At 34.3% G+C, this 15,002-nt stretch overlaps 1 protein-coding gene across 3 annotated transcripts in view; it reads right to left on the minus strand.

Moving 5' to 3' along the window:
* Positions 1–1,054: 1,054 nt before the first annotated feature.
* LOC105257277 overlaps positions 1,055–15,002 on the minus strand; it is a 38,782-nt gene continuing 24,834 nt past the window's right edge. For 2 of the 3 annotated variants that reach the window (XM_025406279.1, XM_025406278.1), the window contains 10 exons: positions 13,372–13,805; positions 12,330–12,495; positions 11,426–11,566; positions 10,727–10,848; positions 4,942–10,536; positions 4,034–4,418; positions 3,287–3,718; positions 2,771–2,969; positions 2,480–2,668; positions 1,055–2,044 (listed from right to left, as the gene is read on the minus strand). In XM_025406279.1, coding sequence (XP_025262064.1) covers positions 1,859–2,044; positions 2,480–2,668; positions 2,771–2,969; positions 3,287–3,718; positions 4,034–4,418; positions 4,942–10,536; positions 10,727–10,848; positions 11,426–11,566; positions 12,330–12,495; positions 13,372–13,726 — 7,770 coding nt within the window. In that variant the 5' untranslated portion in view covers positions 13,727–13,805 and the 3' untranslated portion in view covers positions 1,055–1,858. The remainder of the gene's footprint in view (positions 2,045–2,479; positions 2,669–2,770; positions 2,970–3,286; positions 3,719–4,033; positions 4,419–4,941; positions 10,537–10,726; positions 10,849–11,425; positions 11,567–12,329; positions 12,496–13,371; positions 13,806–15,002) is intronic. The other variant, XM_025406280.1, reaches the window with a different exon arrangement.

Genomic DNA, 15,002 nt, shown 5'->3' on the forward strand with positions numbered 1-15,002 from the left:
GGAGGAGGAGGCCTAGGAGAGGCATCGAGCTTCGGCAGAGCAACCGTCTGGTAAATAGTTTATTTGCAATTATATATATATATATATATATATATATATATATAAATTAAATATTGAATATAAAATATTAATCATTTTAAACACTGCTAATTTGAATTTTATATTTGTGTGTTATAGACAACGTAGCTTCGAAATCGACTCCGCTGTTGCGCATCAGTATCGGTGAGTCAAAAACTTTTATTTAATTTTAAGGTAACGGATTTGTGGAGTTTGTAGATGTGGATTGTAAATATAGATTGTAGATTATAGGTCCGTTACCTTAAAATAAATGGGCTACAAATTAAACAAATTACATTTAATATATATATATATATATATATATATATATATATGTATATATATGCATAATATAATATATGTATTACGTAAATATAATATATTATATAAAAATGTAAATTTAAATTATAATTTAATTAGATAGCTTTTGTAAACACTTGCTGCTGAAATGGAGGAAAGGTTTTAAATACTAATTTAAATAGTACATTTAATAATATTTCAAAGCTTAGGAGGATTTTGAAGAATTAAGCGTTTACATATATGATTTTTTTTTAAATATAATGCAGTCATAAGTAATATATCAGAATCATTAATTACTTTAGATGCTACGGTTATAGCAATTAAACCGAAGAAACAGATAGATAATTAAAGGAATAATTGTTTCGTCTAATTAATTGTATTAGTGTTAATTTATATTGTGCAAGACATGTTTAATTTCTATGTATAGTGCAAATTCAGTTTTATCATTAATGTTTCAAATTATGTTTCAAATATTTAGTAATATTTTACTATTATTACGTTTCAAATTATGTTTCAAATATTTAGTAATATTTTATAGAACCAATTTAAAACAGAAAGAAAATATTGGATACATAATCTGTTTAAAATATGTTTTATTTATCATTTTTATTTGAAATATAAAAATACGCATTCCGCAATGACTATGCATATATAAACATACTGTTTAATTTCTATAACAATGTATTTTATTAAAATAGTTATATATTATATACAGTTATCCTATTTACTGCTTAATTCTATCCATTTTTTAATTCTGTTCATTTCAGGAATCCTTATTTAGGATCTCTGAGACAAACTATTGATTCGTATATAATCGAATATGTATCATATAAGTATTGGTGTCTCTTGTGTTAAATACTATTTATAATTATTTTAAAACGATATAAAAAAGCACATTTTGAAAATATCACAAAAATTTTTAAATTTTTAGCTTGATTAGGTAATAGTTAATTTCATGTACATATAGTAATAGATAGGAATTTTACTCATAAAAGTGTGAATTTTAAGAGACCCATTTCATTAATAAACTCTTATACCACATTATCCATAATAAACAGTTACTTTATACAATATTTACATAATATTTTCTTAATTATAAATCAGTTTATAATTTTGTTATCCTACATTTTCTTTAATTATGTTTTGTTATCATTTGTGTCCTACAGAATTTAAGTGCTTATTTTCCGTAAAATAATACACTATTTATATAGGATAAATTTATATGGGAAAGAAATTTGAAAACTATTAAAAAAATAGGAACATGAAAATTGAAAGAAAAAAGAATACGAATTTAATTAATATGTATGTAAAAATTAAATATGTATAACTTTTGAGCATAAAGTAAGTCTAGCCCAAATTTTTGTTCTATAATACATTCCCTTCTTTTTTTTTTGTAATGACAACTATTTCTTGCTTATTAAAATTGCAGTTCTCATTTAGTGTACAATTATCGTTGAATATCAGTTTCTCATATGTCTTGAGAAATTGACATAATAATCATTTAACTCTGCGTTTGCAAAGCTGGCACTGATTCGCGTAACCACGAGAGCGCTGGCTCTAAGCTCGAGTAAATGGCTGGATGATCCCTCGAACATTTGCTATGATAACTTAATAAGCCCTGTATCTCCCATCTTTCCGATATACCCTGTGATTCACTGGCACACATTAGTGGCGCTCCTTCATCATTCTGAAAGGACATATTGAATTACATTGATATCAATCAATTGGCAATTTCAAAATTCATTATAATAAATATATACACGCGTTAATTAATGTATTATATATGTATATGCATATATATTACTAATAATTAGCTAATGTTAATTGTAATTTTTTAACAACTTTTTGTCTAAAATATAACTAGGTATAAGAAATACATACGTATTTATATAATGTAAAATATTTTCTAATTATCGAATATATTATTCGTCGAATATATTATTTGAATGCAATCATTTAATTATTGAGAAAAATAAATTTCGTAATTTGCAGAAATTTGATTTTTGTTTTTGTTGTATTTTTTGCATTCTTTTTTTTTCTCTCTCAAATATTTTCTAAATGATAATTATGAAAATGTGATGGCATTATTTTCCGGATTATTTTTTTCAAGTATTAAACTTACGTCGCAAGGGCCTTTATCCTTATCAGTCAGTCCTGTGCATATATTGTGTTTCGTGATAAATCCTGGATAATGAATCGTGGCATTACATTTATCAGAGTCATATGTTGGCAAGAATTTGAGATATTGTTGTAAATTTACTTCCCCGTTCATAGAAAATCCCCATCCTGCTGTTACGCAAATCTGTCCCGGCTAAATTATGAAAAATTATCAATATTATATGTATAAATATGTTTAATTAAATAAGAATTATATAAATAGAATATATCAAAAAGAATTTAATCAAGTATGTACCTGAATAGATTGTCTGGGAAGACATACGGCGCTAATGTTTCTGGAAAACGTTAACGGTTCCTCTAATTCGATCAGGGCAATATCATTATCATACAGGAACTGATTATATTTTACTTGAGGATAGGGCACGATATTTTTAACGGATTGCCCCTTCATATCTCCGCCAGCGAAAAATTGCCATTCATTGCTATCCTTGTGCCTATATCAAATCGAAAAAATCATATCATATGATAATATTAAAATATTATATAATATATCAATATATAATATTAATATATTATATGTATAATAACATTCAATATATTATGTATTATATTTATTCTAATTTATGTATATATATAAATTGGAGTAAAAGATTATTTTTTTAATTATATTATATATTATACATCTTTTATATTGAAATTATATAAGATTATATATGTAAATATTAAGTATATTTTGTCAATTATTATTAATTAAGTACGATTTATGTCATCATCAATAAGCACATCACATGTTCATTATACATTTAATTACCTGTAAATACAAGAATAACTGGCCAGGGCATGCATGGGACCGAGTATGCTGGCTGTACAAGTGGTTCCATGTTTCAACTCCTTTAATAAAGCTACGCTGGACCATTGTCCATCGCTGGTTGGCGTTCCACCAGCTAATCTCGCGGTCGGTTCTTCAGCATGATGTAAACCGCACGAAAACTCTTGGCACGATACTTGCAGCACTTTACCCGACACACAAAATTCTACTTGCTCTAGATTCGTGACTAGTGGTAGACGGTGATTTGGATTCGATTTCAGTCTTAGAATTGTCTCGCTCCGATCTTTTTCTGCAGACAGTGGAACGATCTTAGTCGTCTCGGCTGCGGCGAATCCCAAAGTCTGACAATAGGAATCGCTAAATTTTTCGCTCCATCCATCCGAGCAGACTAGTCGATAATCGTTGTCATATTGTCTGCAGAAATATATGTGATAACGTTAACATAATTTATCATAAAACGATTAAATAAAAAATCCGAGATTAGTAATCAGTCCTGCAGTTTGTAGAATCTTCGATTTTTCAAAATCTAATTAATAAGTATTCATTAATTAATTCCGATAATCCGATAAATCATCTTTGTATTTATTTGAGAAAATTCATAATCATGCATGCTTAGATATAATTCATGAATTTTTCTAAGTATCCTGTTAATTTGCGGTTTTGAAAAGATAAGAAAAAAATTAAAAAAAGAACAAACGATTTATATTCATGCATTTGATGTAAATATACCTTATCTTCAATAATGACACGCCATCGCTCGTTTCATTCGCCATATTTTCGATATTAATATTCGTTTCCGTAGTGATATTAATTAGACAACCCCATTCGTCCGAATAATCTGGACAATTTTTAACTCCGTCGCATATTTCGCTCGAGGAAACGCATCCACCAGTTTGACATTTGAATTGATCTGGATCGCAATCGCACAGCTTCTCGTCTTCCCCGCCTTTACAGTCGTCAATTCCGTTGCAACGCCACGTTTGTGGAATGCACAATTTCTCCGTTGGACATAAATATTGATTATCTTGGCAGTTTTCGGTGCAATTGTATTCATCGCGATGATCTTCGCAGTGGGATCGACCGTCACATACCCATGATGCCGGAATGCATTTCCCTATAAAATTAAATTTTATAATTACATTTAAAATACACGATTTTTTAAAATCGTACATTTAATATTTTAATTACTCATGTCACTCAAGACTTATTATTTAATGCATATTCTTTTATGCATATAGAGTGTTTCAAAATATATAATACGCGAATACGCTTTTAATAGCAAATTTTCTGTTGGAAAAATTTGCAGCTAATTTTTCCCTAATGAAGAGAAATAATTTTTGACAAGTTTCAATATTTTTCACTACATATCCTTTGTAATTATAAAACTCAAACTAAAATTTAAAATACGTTCTATTTGAAATTAACTGAAAAGTATAGTTTTATTAATCTCTAATAATGTTTTTCTAAAAAGTTTAATTTATGAAAAGTGTCTTTTTTAAATTACTTATAATTCTAAAAATTTAATTAAATTAATTATAAAAATTATGAATTAATCATTTTAATTAATCAGTGAATTTGCTAATAAAAAACATTAACTGATTTTGAAACATTCTACATAATTCGATCGTCTCACTTACCGTTTGAACACCTGAATTCATCAGATTGGCATTTCGAATTTTCACAATCGCGCTCATCGCTACCATCGTCGCAGTCCACGATGTTGTTGCATACAAAGTGTTTCTTCAGGCATTCTCCGCTGCCGCAGCGGAAGTTACCCGAGCAATCTTCGCAATTTAATTCGTCCGAGCCATCGGAACAGTCATTCTTGGAGTCGCATTTGGCGGATAATGGAATACAGTATGCACCATTTCTAGACGTGCCATTGGCGCATTGAAATTGGCTCGTGATGCATTTCGAAAGAATCGTAGTAGGCATGGATCCCGAGAAGCTGGTGCTAGCTATGATAGTCGTGTTCTCAACATCCATGTCGAATGGCGTGGTTGGACCAACGATCAACCGGATCGTGGACGGCTCTTTCGTAACGCGATCTATTTCCTCGGCGTCGCCGAATAATTGATCCGAGAAAAAAGTGACAGGTTCTCCAGTCGTTTCATCAGGTCTCAAGTGGGTGCGAGAGAGATCCGTTTCTGGGTCGTTTGTACGACCTTCGATTGCCGTCTCGTTCATCGCTGTGCTCTCTTCTGTTTCGAAACTGCTCGGCACGATCGTAGGACGAGTATAATTTCGCATTACTATGTATGGCTCTGTGACCGGTATCGACTCTATTATCTCTTCCGACACTGGTATGAAGCTGGGATAATTCTTAGGTTTCGTGATTACTCCCTTATCTTCGATGTCGCTACCTTCGTCAACGTTTCCCGAATCCTTCAATAATATCGGCGAAACCTTCTTGCTCTCGTTATCTTCTTTCTCAAATACGCCAAATCGGAGTACGCTTGGATCCAAGTCGGAGCTCGCTATACTATCATTCGATTGACCGTAATTTTTGGTAATTATTTTCGACGAATCCGTTTGAGAAAGAATCGTCGAACTCGATTTTTCCGTCAAAGCATTATTCTCACTTTGTTCCTCCAAGCTCAGATCTTTTTCTTTTTTATACTTGTACTTGTCGAATCCCTTTTTGTCGATTACTTTTTTCTTGCTTTCTTGACTCTTTTCCAACGGTATCACTTTAAGTGACTCTTCAGAGAGTTCTGGATCGATAGATATCGATTTCGGGGTCGTGATGAATAACATTCTGTAATTAAACTCTGTTTCAGGCTGCGTGTCATCTAACATTTCCGTAACCGGCCTGACGTCTTCCGTGGTGGTGACATCGGATGAAGTTCTGTCTGTGCTACTTATAACACTCTTTTCAGTCGTAAATATAAGAGTAGTCTCAATCTTCACGTTTTCCGTCGAATTCTCCATCGTTCTGTTCGGATCATTAATATTTTCATCATCAATTTCCCGGTCGGATCCTACAGTTATATTATTCTCGTACATCGTAGTCGCTGTCATGCTTTTTTCCGACGATGTATTGTTTATGTCTATGTCCGTTTCGACACTGGTAACATTCTCTTTCTCATCAGTTATATTTTTTTTCGTTTCATCCTTGACATTCTCTGTGGAAATTTGCGACTTCGTTTTATCAATAACTTCTTGATTCATTTCCTTCTCTTCGCTTATCGATGTTGTCGTTAATATGTCATTCTCTGTCGTTTGTAGTTCCTCGGGCAAGATCGGGATTTGAGCTGTGGTCTTTGTCTCCAGCGTGGATTGAGTGGTCGTAATTTGCGTTATTTTATCAACTTCTTTTTCATCAGGTCGATCAGTGTTCGGTTGTTCCGTATTATTTTCCTCTCGTTTATCATTATCGAGCACAGTAGTAATCTCAGTTTTATCGGTCGCTATTGTTGTCGACATTTCCTGTTGGATTTCTATAGGTAACACAGGTTCTTGAGTGGTCAATCTGGCATCTTCGATCTGTCTTTCCGAGGCGCCTTTAATTGTTGTATTTAATAAACTTTGTGTTATCGTCTCATTTCTTTCTTTTACGTTGCCAGGTGTAATTAATAAAGGGACGCGATTGTAAGAAGTTTTTATAGAATCATCAACGTTATTCAAAATCGCTTCCTTGGATTCCTCCATAACTTTAATTGGAATGTCCTTATCGATATTATCGTGTCGATATCCCTTTGACAAACTTTCATCCGTAATGTCGTTGTATTGGTCTTCTACAGCATTCTCTTCCGGTTTTTCTAAGCTGGTAGTACCACTTTCTATCAAGGAAAGATCTTTTACTTTCTTCTCGGTAATGGTATTAACTTTAGCAGATTCTGACGTTTTGTTATCTGCGGATTGCATTGCAGTTTGAAGAATTGAATCTACTACTTTATCTTCTATCCTCAATGGTATCACTTTCAATGTTTTATTGTCATTCTCTTCCATAATGGAAAAATTGCTTTGTTTCTGATTTGTAGCATTTTTTGTTACATCATCGATATCAGGACTAGAAATGTCCTGTTCATTTTTATCTGATTTTGAAAAATTATTATCTTGATGTAGTATATTTGTATTATTTATAATCTCGCTCATATTTAAATCATTCTTAATAATATTTTTAACGTCATCTGTTGTATTAATGGTTTTTACAGTTTCTTCTGTAATATCTAATTTTTCTTCATTGTTCACCGAATGCAAATTAACATCATTTAATAAATCTTTAGTTTCAGTTTCATTCAATTTACGCTTTATGTCATCCGCATTAATATGTATTAATGGCCGATGTGTTATAACGTCATCGATATGAGTTTCGAAAGGATTAGGAACGTCCTGTTCATCTTTATCCAATCGCGGTGCTTTTCTTGCATTTTCTTTCTCCTTATGGATATCCGGTAAAAAGGGTGACATATCTTCAACGTGTCGATCATCATTTACGTCAGATTTTCCTGCGAAATTTACAGAGTTTTCTGGTAGTATCTCCGGATGAAGAGGGTGATTCGTTGAATGTTGAACCTCATCAGAATGAATGTATTCATTATTATTTGTATAAACGATATTTTTATCGTTACGTACTGTAGATGAGTCGATGGAAAATATATCTTCTTCAGGTTTTTTCGCGTTCAATTCTTCGTTAATCACGACTCCATTATTTATTTCTGTCGAGTTTTCCGTTTTCAAAGATTCGTTCGGTGTGAATTGTACACTTTGTTCCGGGGTGAGTTGTGGAATTATCGCGTGTATTTCTACAGGTTGCTCGGATTTCGATATCAGCATGATGTACTCGTCCTTTGGTGGCTTCGCGATGGGTTCTTTCAGTGGCTCGACATTGTGGACAAAATTTTTCGGTACTTTAGGAAAGATTGTTGTCGGCATATGTTCAATGACATTTTTCTCATTCGAATCCTGCGTATTAGATTGTAATGTAATTTCGGGTACGTGTCCTTTTGAATAATTAGATATCGATTGAGTGGACATGTCAGTAGAGGTAGTTTCTGGTATCATCGTCGTCTCGTGTACCTTAGAATTATTATACATTTCTTGATTTCTATTACCTACATCATTTATTTCTATTGTATGAAAATATTTATCATTGAGCGTGGTCCTCATTATTGATTCTGTTCTGTTCTCTATTGATATAATTGACATAGTAGTTGAATCGAATTCTTTAATAATAGTAGAGCCATCGCTCAAATTTACATTAAGATTTATTTCTGTAGTAGACTCATTTTCTTTTTCTTCCTGAAGACCAGGATTTTGCGTAAATTGTTCTGTATTTGAATTTTCATTTCGAGACTGGTTTGATATAATATCACTATCCTGTTTTAAATCTTCATAACTTAAAGTAGTAAAACTTGCTTCAATGGTCGTACTTTCATTAATTTTATCGTCTTTGTTGGTATAAGACTGCATTGTCGTTAATTCCGTTTTAATTTCCACATTATCGTTTGTATCTATAGATTTATTGTTGTTAAGTTTTGTTAATGTTAAAGGTATTACTTTATATATATCATCATCTATCGGATTTTCACTAGTCTTTATAGTTGTAATCGAAGATTCATCAATTTTGGAATTATTATTTTCACGTAATAAATCTGTAAAAGATTTAGATATGTCAGTTGTATTCGCATCATCTAAAACTGATTTAATAATAGATCCCGATTGATTAGATATTTCGGTATTTGATTCCAAATGTGATTCTGTCGACATTAGATAATGTAATTCTGTTTTCGATGTTACATCATCTGCTTCATCGATAGTAGTTGCTGTTGATTCTATGATAGATACTGGTTCCGTAGTAGTTTCTTTTTCAGTGATAGATTCTGTAACAGATTCGATTTTAGGAACAATTTCTGGTTTTGTAGAAAATTCTGATATCGATTCTGATACAGGCTCTGTAGGCTTAAATTCTGGCGGAACAATTAATTTAACAGTAGGTTCTGCTTCAGTAGCAGGCTCTGGCTCGGCAGTGAGTTCAACTGTAGGCTTTGGTTCAGCTGTAGGTTCTGGTTGAGCTGTCGGCTCTGCTTCAGCTGAAGGCTCTGGTTCAGCTGAAGGCTCTGGTTCAGCTGAAGGCTCTGGTTGAGCTGTCGGCTCTGCTTCAGCTGAAGGCTCTGGTTCAGCTGCAGGCTTTGATTCAGCTGTAGGCTCTGGTTCAGCTGCAGGCTCTGATTCAGCTGTAGGCTCTGGTTCAGCTGCAGGCTCTGGTTCAGCTGCAGACTCTGGTTCAGCTATAGGTTCTGGTTCAGCTGTAGATTTTGGCTCAACAGCAGGCTCTTCAAAGATGGTATCCATCGAATGATGCGAATGTTCGTGACTCCAATTGAAATAATCATTTTCGAAAATGCGTTTTGTTGTCGGTGTAGATTCGGATTGATATATTATCGATTTTTGATCAAGTTGATGATCGTGTTCTATTCTAGATTCCAACGTGGATGTTTCCGTACCTGCTAATCCCGTTTTGAGATCCGGATTTTCCCACGTATTGGAATGTCTGATTTCGAATTCTGCCGTATTTGGATCTCTGCTTCTACCTTGAACAAAATCATGAATTGACTCTGTGCTGGATTGCGGTATTATATCGTCCATTTCGACATTACTCAAGTCGTTATCGACACAAGATTTACCATCCTGATCCAGCATCTTTTCTGGACTGCAGGTACACATGAATATACCTTTGGAATAGTCATATTTACAACTTTCGACGCACTGGAGATTGCCGTGTTCACACTGATCAATAAGCCTTACTACTTGAAGTCTGCTCAAATGATACTGTCCAATCATATTACTGTTTTTTCGTAGTGCCTTTTCGATATATTCTTGATTCTCCGCAGGAGTATCCATAGGTGGATGACTTATTCTGAATTTTATTTCACCTTCATTACTGATATTATACACTTTGATTATGGACTTGCTGTTCTCCCGGTGAAGAATGTTTCCTAGATGCTCTTCTATCTCAGCAGTTGTTTCACGATACACTCGTGATTTGGGATCGCTCAAATCATCACTCCAATTGAAATCGTCCAATCGCAGGATTCCATTTAAAGCATCCGGTATAATTTGATACAGCGTTTCGTCAGTCGTAGGCCATGGTGGAAAAGTCGAGGTTAAAGGTGGTGGACTTAATGGCGGATCTTTTACATATTCTTTATTTTCAGCTATATTTATGTCAAATTGACGAGTGCTTTCTTCTACATTTTCCGTAGGATCTTGTGTAAAGATTACACCAGCTAAAATAAAGAATTTCCAACAATTTTATTTAATATTTAATATTTTAAAAAGAATATATATGTATATAATTAAATTTATTATAAATTAGATCTCTAATAAATATAGATAATAGATCTTAATATATAATAGATTTTTAAATTTTAAGAGAAACAAAATTTATACAAATAAAAGAATGATAGGACATCTTACTTGCAGCCAAAACAATGATAATCATGGCGATCACCACTCCCAATATTGTGAATCCGCAGAGTAATTGTTTCCAGTACGAATTTTTGGACCTTTTGTCTTTCGTGACGTAAAGCTTTTCACCTCTGTAACACAATTTCGATGCCACGTAGAAATATAGCGAATATTCATCGCGTGCATTTAAATGTTTTCCTTGTCTAAACCCAGAAAGCATATTTTGTACAGCGCGATTCTTAGCAACCTTCATCAGTAACCAGCCAATAAGATTAGAAGCTTCCTTGATACATCATACCTCAGTTTAATTTTCTTCACGAGTGCCTAGTTCTTGATCATATTTTGTAACGTGTAATTTATCGCGCATTTTCTCATTTCAATATCTGATTATGGAAAATGATAATAAAACGATGCGAGATTTAATCGTTGTAGTAGCTGGTGTTATTTTTGGGATTAACAACCTCATCGGTTAATCTTACATTCAGTCGAAAATGTCTCATCTCTTTATTTCATGTGAAGTTTTCATTTCCTATGAATTCTTGGATGTACAATCTTTACGGGAAACCATACATATCCAATTCAACAGGGAAGAACGGTAGCGTAAGCGTGTTAATTGCGCGACCGCGTGCCCATAAGAAACACCTAAGTATATTCCGCTAAGAGTTTTTTCCCAGCTTTCTTTCATCCTCGAAAGTAACCGTCAAGTACCTGAGGGCTGTCAGCCAGTGGGAATAGTCGACCAGTCCGGCGGCAGGGTCTCTCAGGCTGAGTCCCTCGCGGCCGACACCCGGGCCCAAATCAAAACGCACTCCAGCCACGGTCGTTTCAACCTCGGCCTCGGGACCCCTGCTAAGTACCGTGACAACAGAAAACACCGTCTAACTCTCTATCGATATGAGACTTTTCAATCACTAGCGGCCAAGCTATACTAGCACTACTGTGCTATCTGCTGGAGCTAAAAACGGCGCTAAGGCATCTCTATCGTGTGACTTTCTCACACCACAGAACAGAAGATACACGCGGTGATACGCCTCTCTAGGAAATATGTCTCTATTTTACATCCCAAACGTTTGTTATATGATAAATGCCTCGCAGTATGGTTTGTGCTGAAGTAGATAATTAAGACGAATTTGTTATTACCTTTTCATAAGATGTAGCTTTAATATTTTTAATTTATGCACAGCGCGTAAGTAATTTTCGCGTAGTGTAGTTTATATATTTTTACATACGATATTTTTCATTTGAATTAATATTTATTAATTTAGATCAAAACTATTTTCAATTAGAAGTATATTTTATGATAAAAGTTTTGTAACGATGATTAAAAATTTTTTTATTATATTTAGAAAGAGAAATAATCCTGGTAATAATTATTAACTTGATATAAGTATGTACTTTGAGGACGAAGATTGTAAACTGTACATTCATCTCTTTTTCTTTTTGTCGTTCTTACCGTGTTTTCTGTTTCTAACATTCGGAAGAATTTACGCACGCCGGGCTGGTAAACGGTAGTCACGAAAAACGGTTAATAAGAGTTAAGAGATAGAGAGAAAAGGAAAAACGAAAATGCGTAAGCGCAGAGACTCGTTTTCTTCGACAAATAACTCGTTACCTTATGTACTTTCGATGCTCGTTAACCGGCACGAAGTATTCCTCATAAGGATCAGCTGGCACCTCGCAAGCTTCCTGACCTTTCGTTTGAATATTGTTACCCGTGTATGGCCTCATCGAGACCAGTTCCAGGTTTACGGCTTCGATCTGTTCCTTCTTTCCAGATTCTGCAGAAAACGGGAAACCGTTTACTCTATTGAGATATATCCGTACGTAGAATGCAACCGGTTTGCATTTTCCGATTGCATAGCGAAACAGCAGAGAAACTGCATTCCTCAAAATACTAATGAGGCTAAACAGGATAAAATATTTTCAAATGGAATAACGAGAGGAAGGCAAACTTGTATGAAGTATGGAAACCACGTTAATCAGGAAAATAGAAAAAAATAATTAATAATTAATGTAAAAAAAAAGTGATTAATAATTCGATGAAATTTAAATAAGACGATATACCCGTAGTTATGTGAAAAGTTGCTATTATTGCCGATTATCAAATACACACGTATGGAAAATTAAATATCATGAGGTGGAAAGAAGATATTATATTAGATAGATTAGTGCGTGTCAAGAAATTCAATGAAAAATATCCATGTGCGATATTTTCTGAGGTTTCTCCTTGATTTTTTCTCGATAAACCGATATCAATAACGGTAATCAAAATGAAAGTCTTACTTGTTGAAATCATTCTGAAGGATAAAATAATAATTTAAAGAAAGTCGATCAATTCTTGCGAGGCAATTTCCAGGCCGTTTCTTTTCTGACCATATTACATATCTTTTTTAAAAATGTGCAAACTTAATTTTTTCTTATGCCGTTATTTATTTTTTAATTTATATTTTCGAGAAAACCTTCGGAGGCAATCTTATTATCGTTGTTTATTACTTTATTATTAGATTATTCAATTCATTAAATGAATTTATGATCAAATAAATTCATAAATTGCTTCATATTTCAAGCTCGTAAATACTCGCTTGTATAACAAGCGTATGCTTATGCTCGGGCGTCAATATGGCAGAGGCTTATCAAGGTACATTTGAACTTACCGTTGACTTGCACGCTCGTAGTGCTATTGTTGAGGAAACTGGCGTCGTTGTTATTTCCGTTTCCGTGGACGCCATTGAGCTTGGGCTCCGACACGTTCTTGTCCGTATTCTCGGCCGGCAACTCGATCCTCGTTTCCGTTTTAAAACAGGGCTCCGAGTTCGCTTTGATAGGCTCAACGTAATGCTGAGAGATGAAGGATCGCTGGCCATTTTCTAGCGGCGCGCAATCCGCCGGGGAGGACTTGCGATCCTGATCCAAGGTCACTTCTCGCTGTTGACCGCCGTTCTCCGCCTTGGAACCGCATTCGTCCTCGCTGGCGAACGCCGGATTGTCCGTGCCAGCGGCATCCGACATCTCTCGATCGTGTCGCCAAAAGCTACTGAACTCTCACCTAATAACGTTCACCTGATATCGTCTGTCATGCGTCTCGTTTCTGTAATCAAATCACGTTATTATTTATCGCGGCAATTATTTATTTTTTAATTTATATTTTCGAGAAAACCTTCGAAGTCAATCTTATTATCGTTGTTTATTACATTATTATTAGATTATTCAATTCATTAAATAAATTTATGATAAAATAAATTCATACATTTTTTAAGAGACTGATTTCCATTCGTTCAGTATATAAAATTAATTGGATTTTAATTTAACTGGTCTCGTTTGTCGAAGTTTTTTCTAAATGTTCTGCAAGTTCTTTCAAAATGTTGATTAAACTACAAATTATTAAATAAACTTAATTTTCATTAAAATTACTATAGAATTTTGGTTATCGAATTAATGTGCGAATCATGCTAATGATGTCAGCGGTAGGGAAACGGACCTGTATTTTTTCGCACGAAACGAAAGAGAGAAATGTGAGAATTATGTATGTATATATGTGCACATAAGTGTGTGTGTATGTGTGTGAGAGAGAGATATATTTTGTCGGCTTATTCTATCGATATCCTCACAATTTATCGAACCCGTTCGCCGAATGCAAAAATCAATTACGTCTTAACGCTGACTCAATCGCGGCGCGAGACTGTTGAAAAAGAAGGAAGATGTTTGCGGTTTGATCGCATCTCGCTGAATTGTTTCGGCTGGGTTCGGGATGTCAGGAGTGAATCAGCACTGAGTGAATCGCGATGAGAAATTTCGTGAGAAACATCCTCCGCCACGTTTGCAAAGACGAATTCGCTATACGCTATACGCTCGTCTCTGTCTCTATTTCTTTCTATCTATCTCTCTCTCTCTCTCTCTCCCTCTCTCTCTCTTTCTTTCTTCCCCTTGTTCTTCGTGCGTTTCCTGCGAACCTCCCACCATTCTCAATCTCTCAATCTTTCGCGCGGTAAAGTCTATTTGGATTATTTTTTCGGCTTTGAACAGCGTCGAGCCAATAAACTGACGGGATCTGCCGTCAGAGAAAAGAAACAATGAGACTTAGTCCCTTTTAACCGCTATAGGAACTCGACTATGGAAAGCATCGTCATTCCTCTCGAAGCAACCACTTGGAATGAATCTCTTCAAACCTTTAAGAAATAAATAAATCGCGCTAGCTCTAATGAGCTTTTAACGCGGTAATTCCCATCTTGTTTTTTTCTCGTTGCTTAATGCGCACGCGATCTTTTTTTCTTATTGCATTATTATG

Source organism: Camponotus floridanus, unplaced genomic scaffold, assembly GCF_003227725.1.
Source record: "Camponotus floridanus strain SB8 unplaced genomic scaffold, Cflo_v7.5 scaffold139, whole genome shotgun sequence".
NCBI lineage: Eukaryota > Metazoa > Arthropoda > Insecta > Hymenoptera > Formicidae > Camponotus > Camponotus floridanus.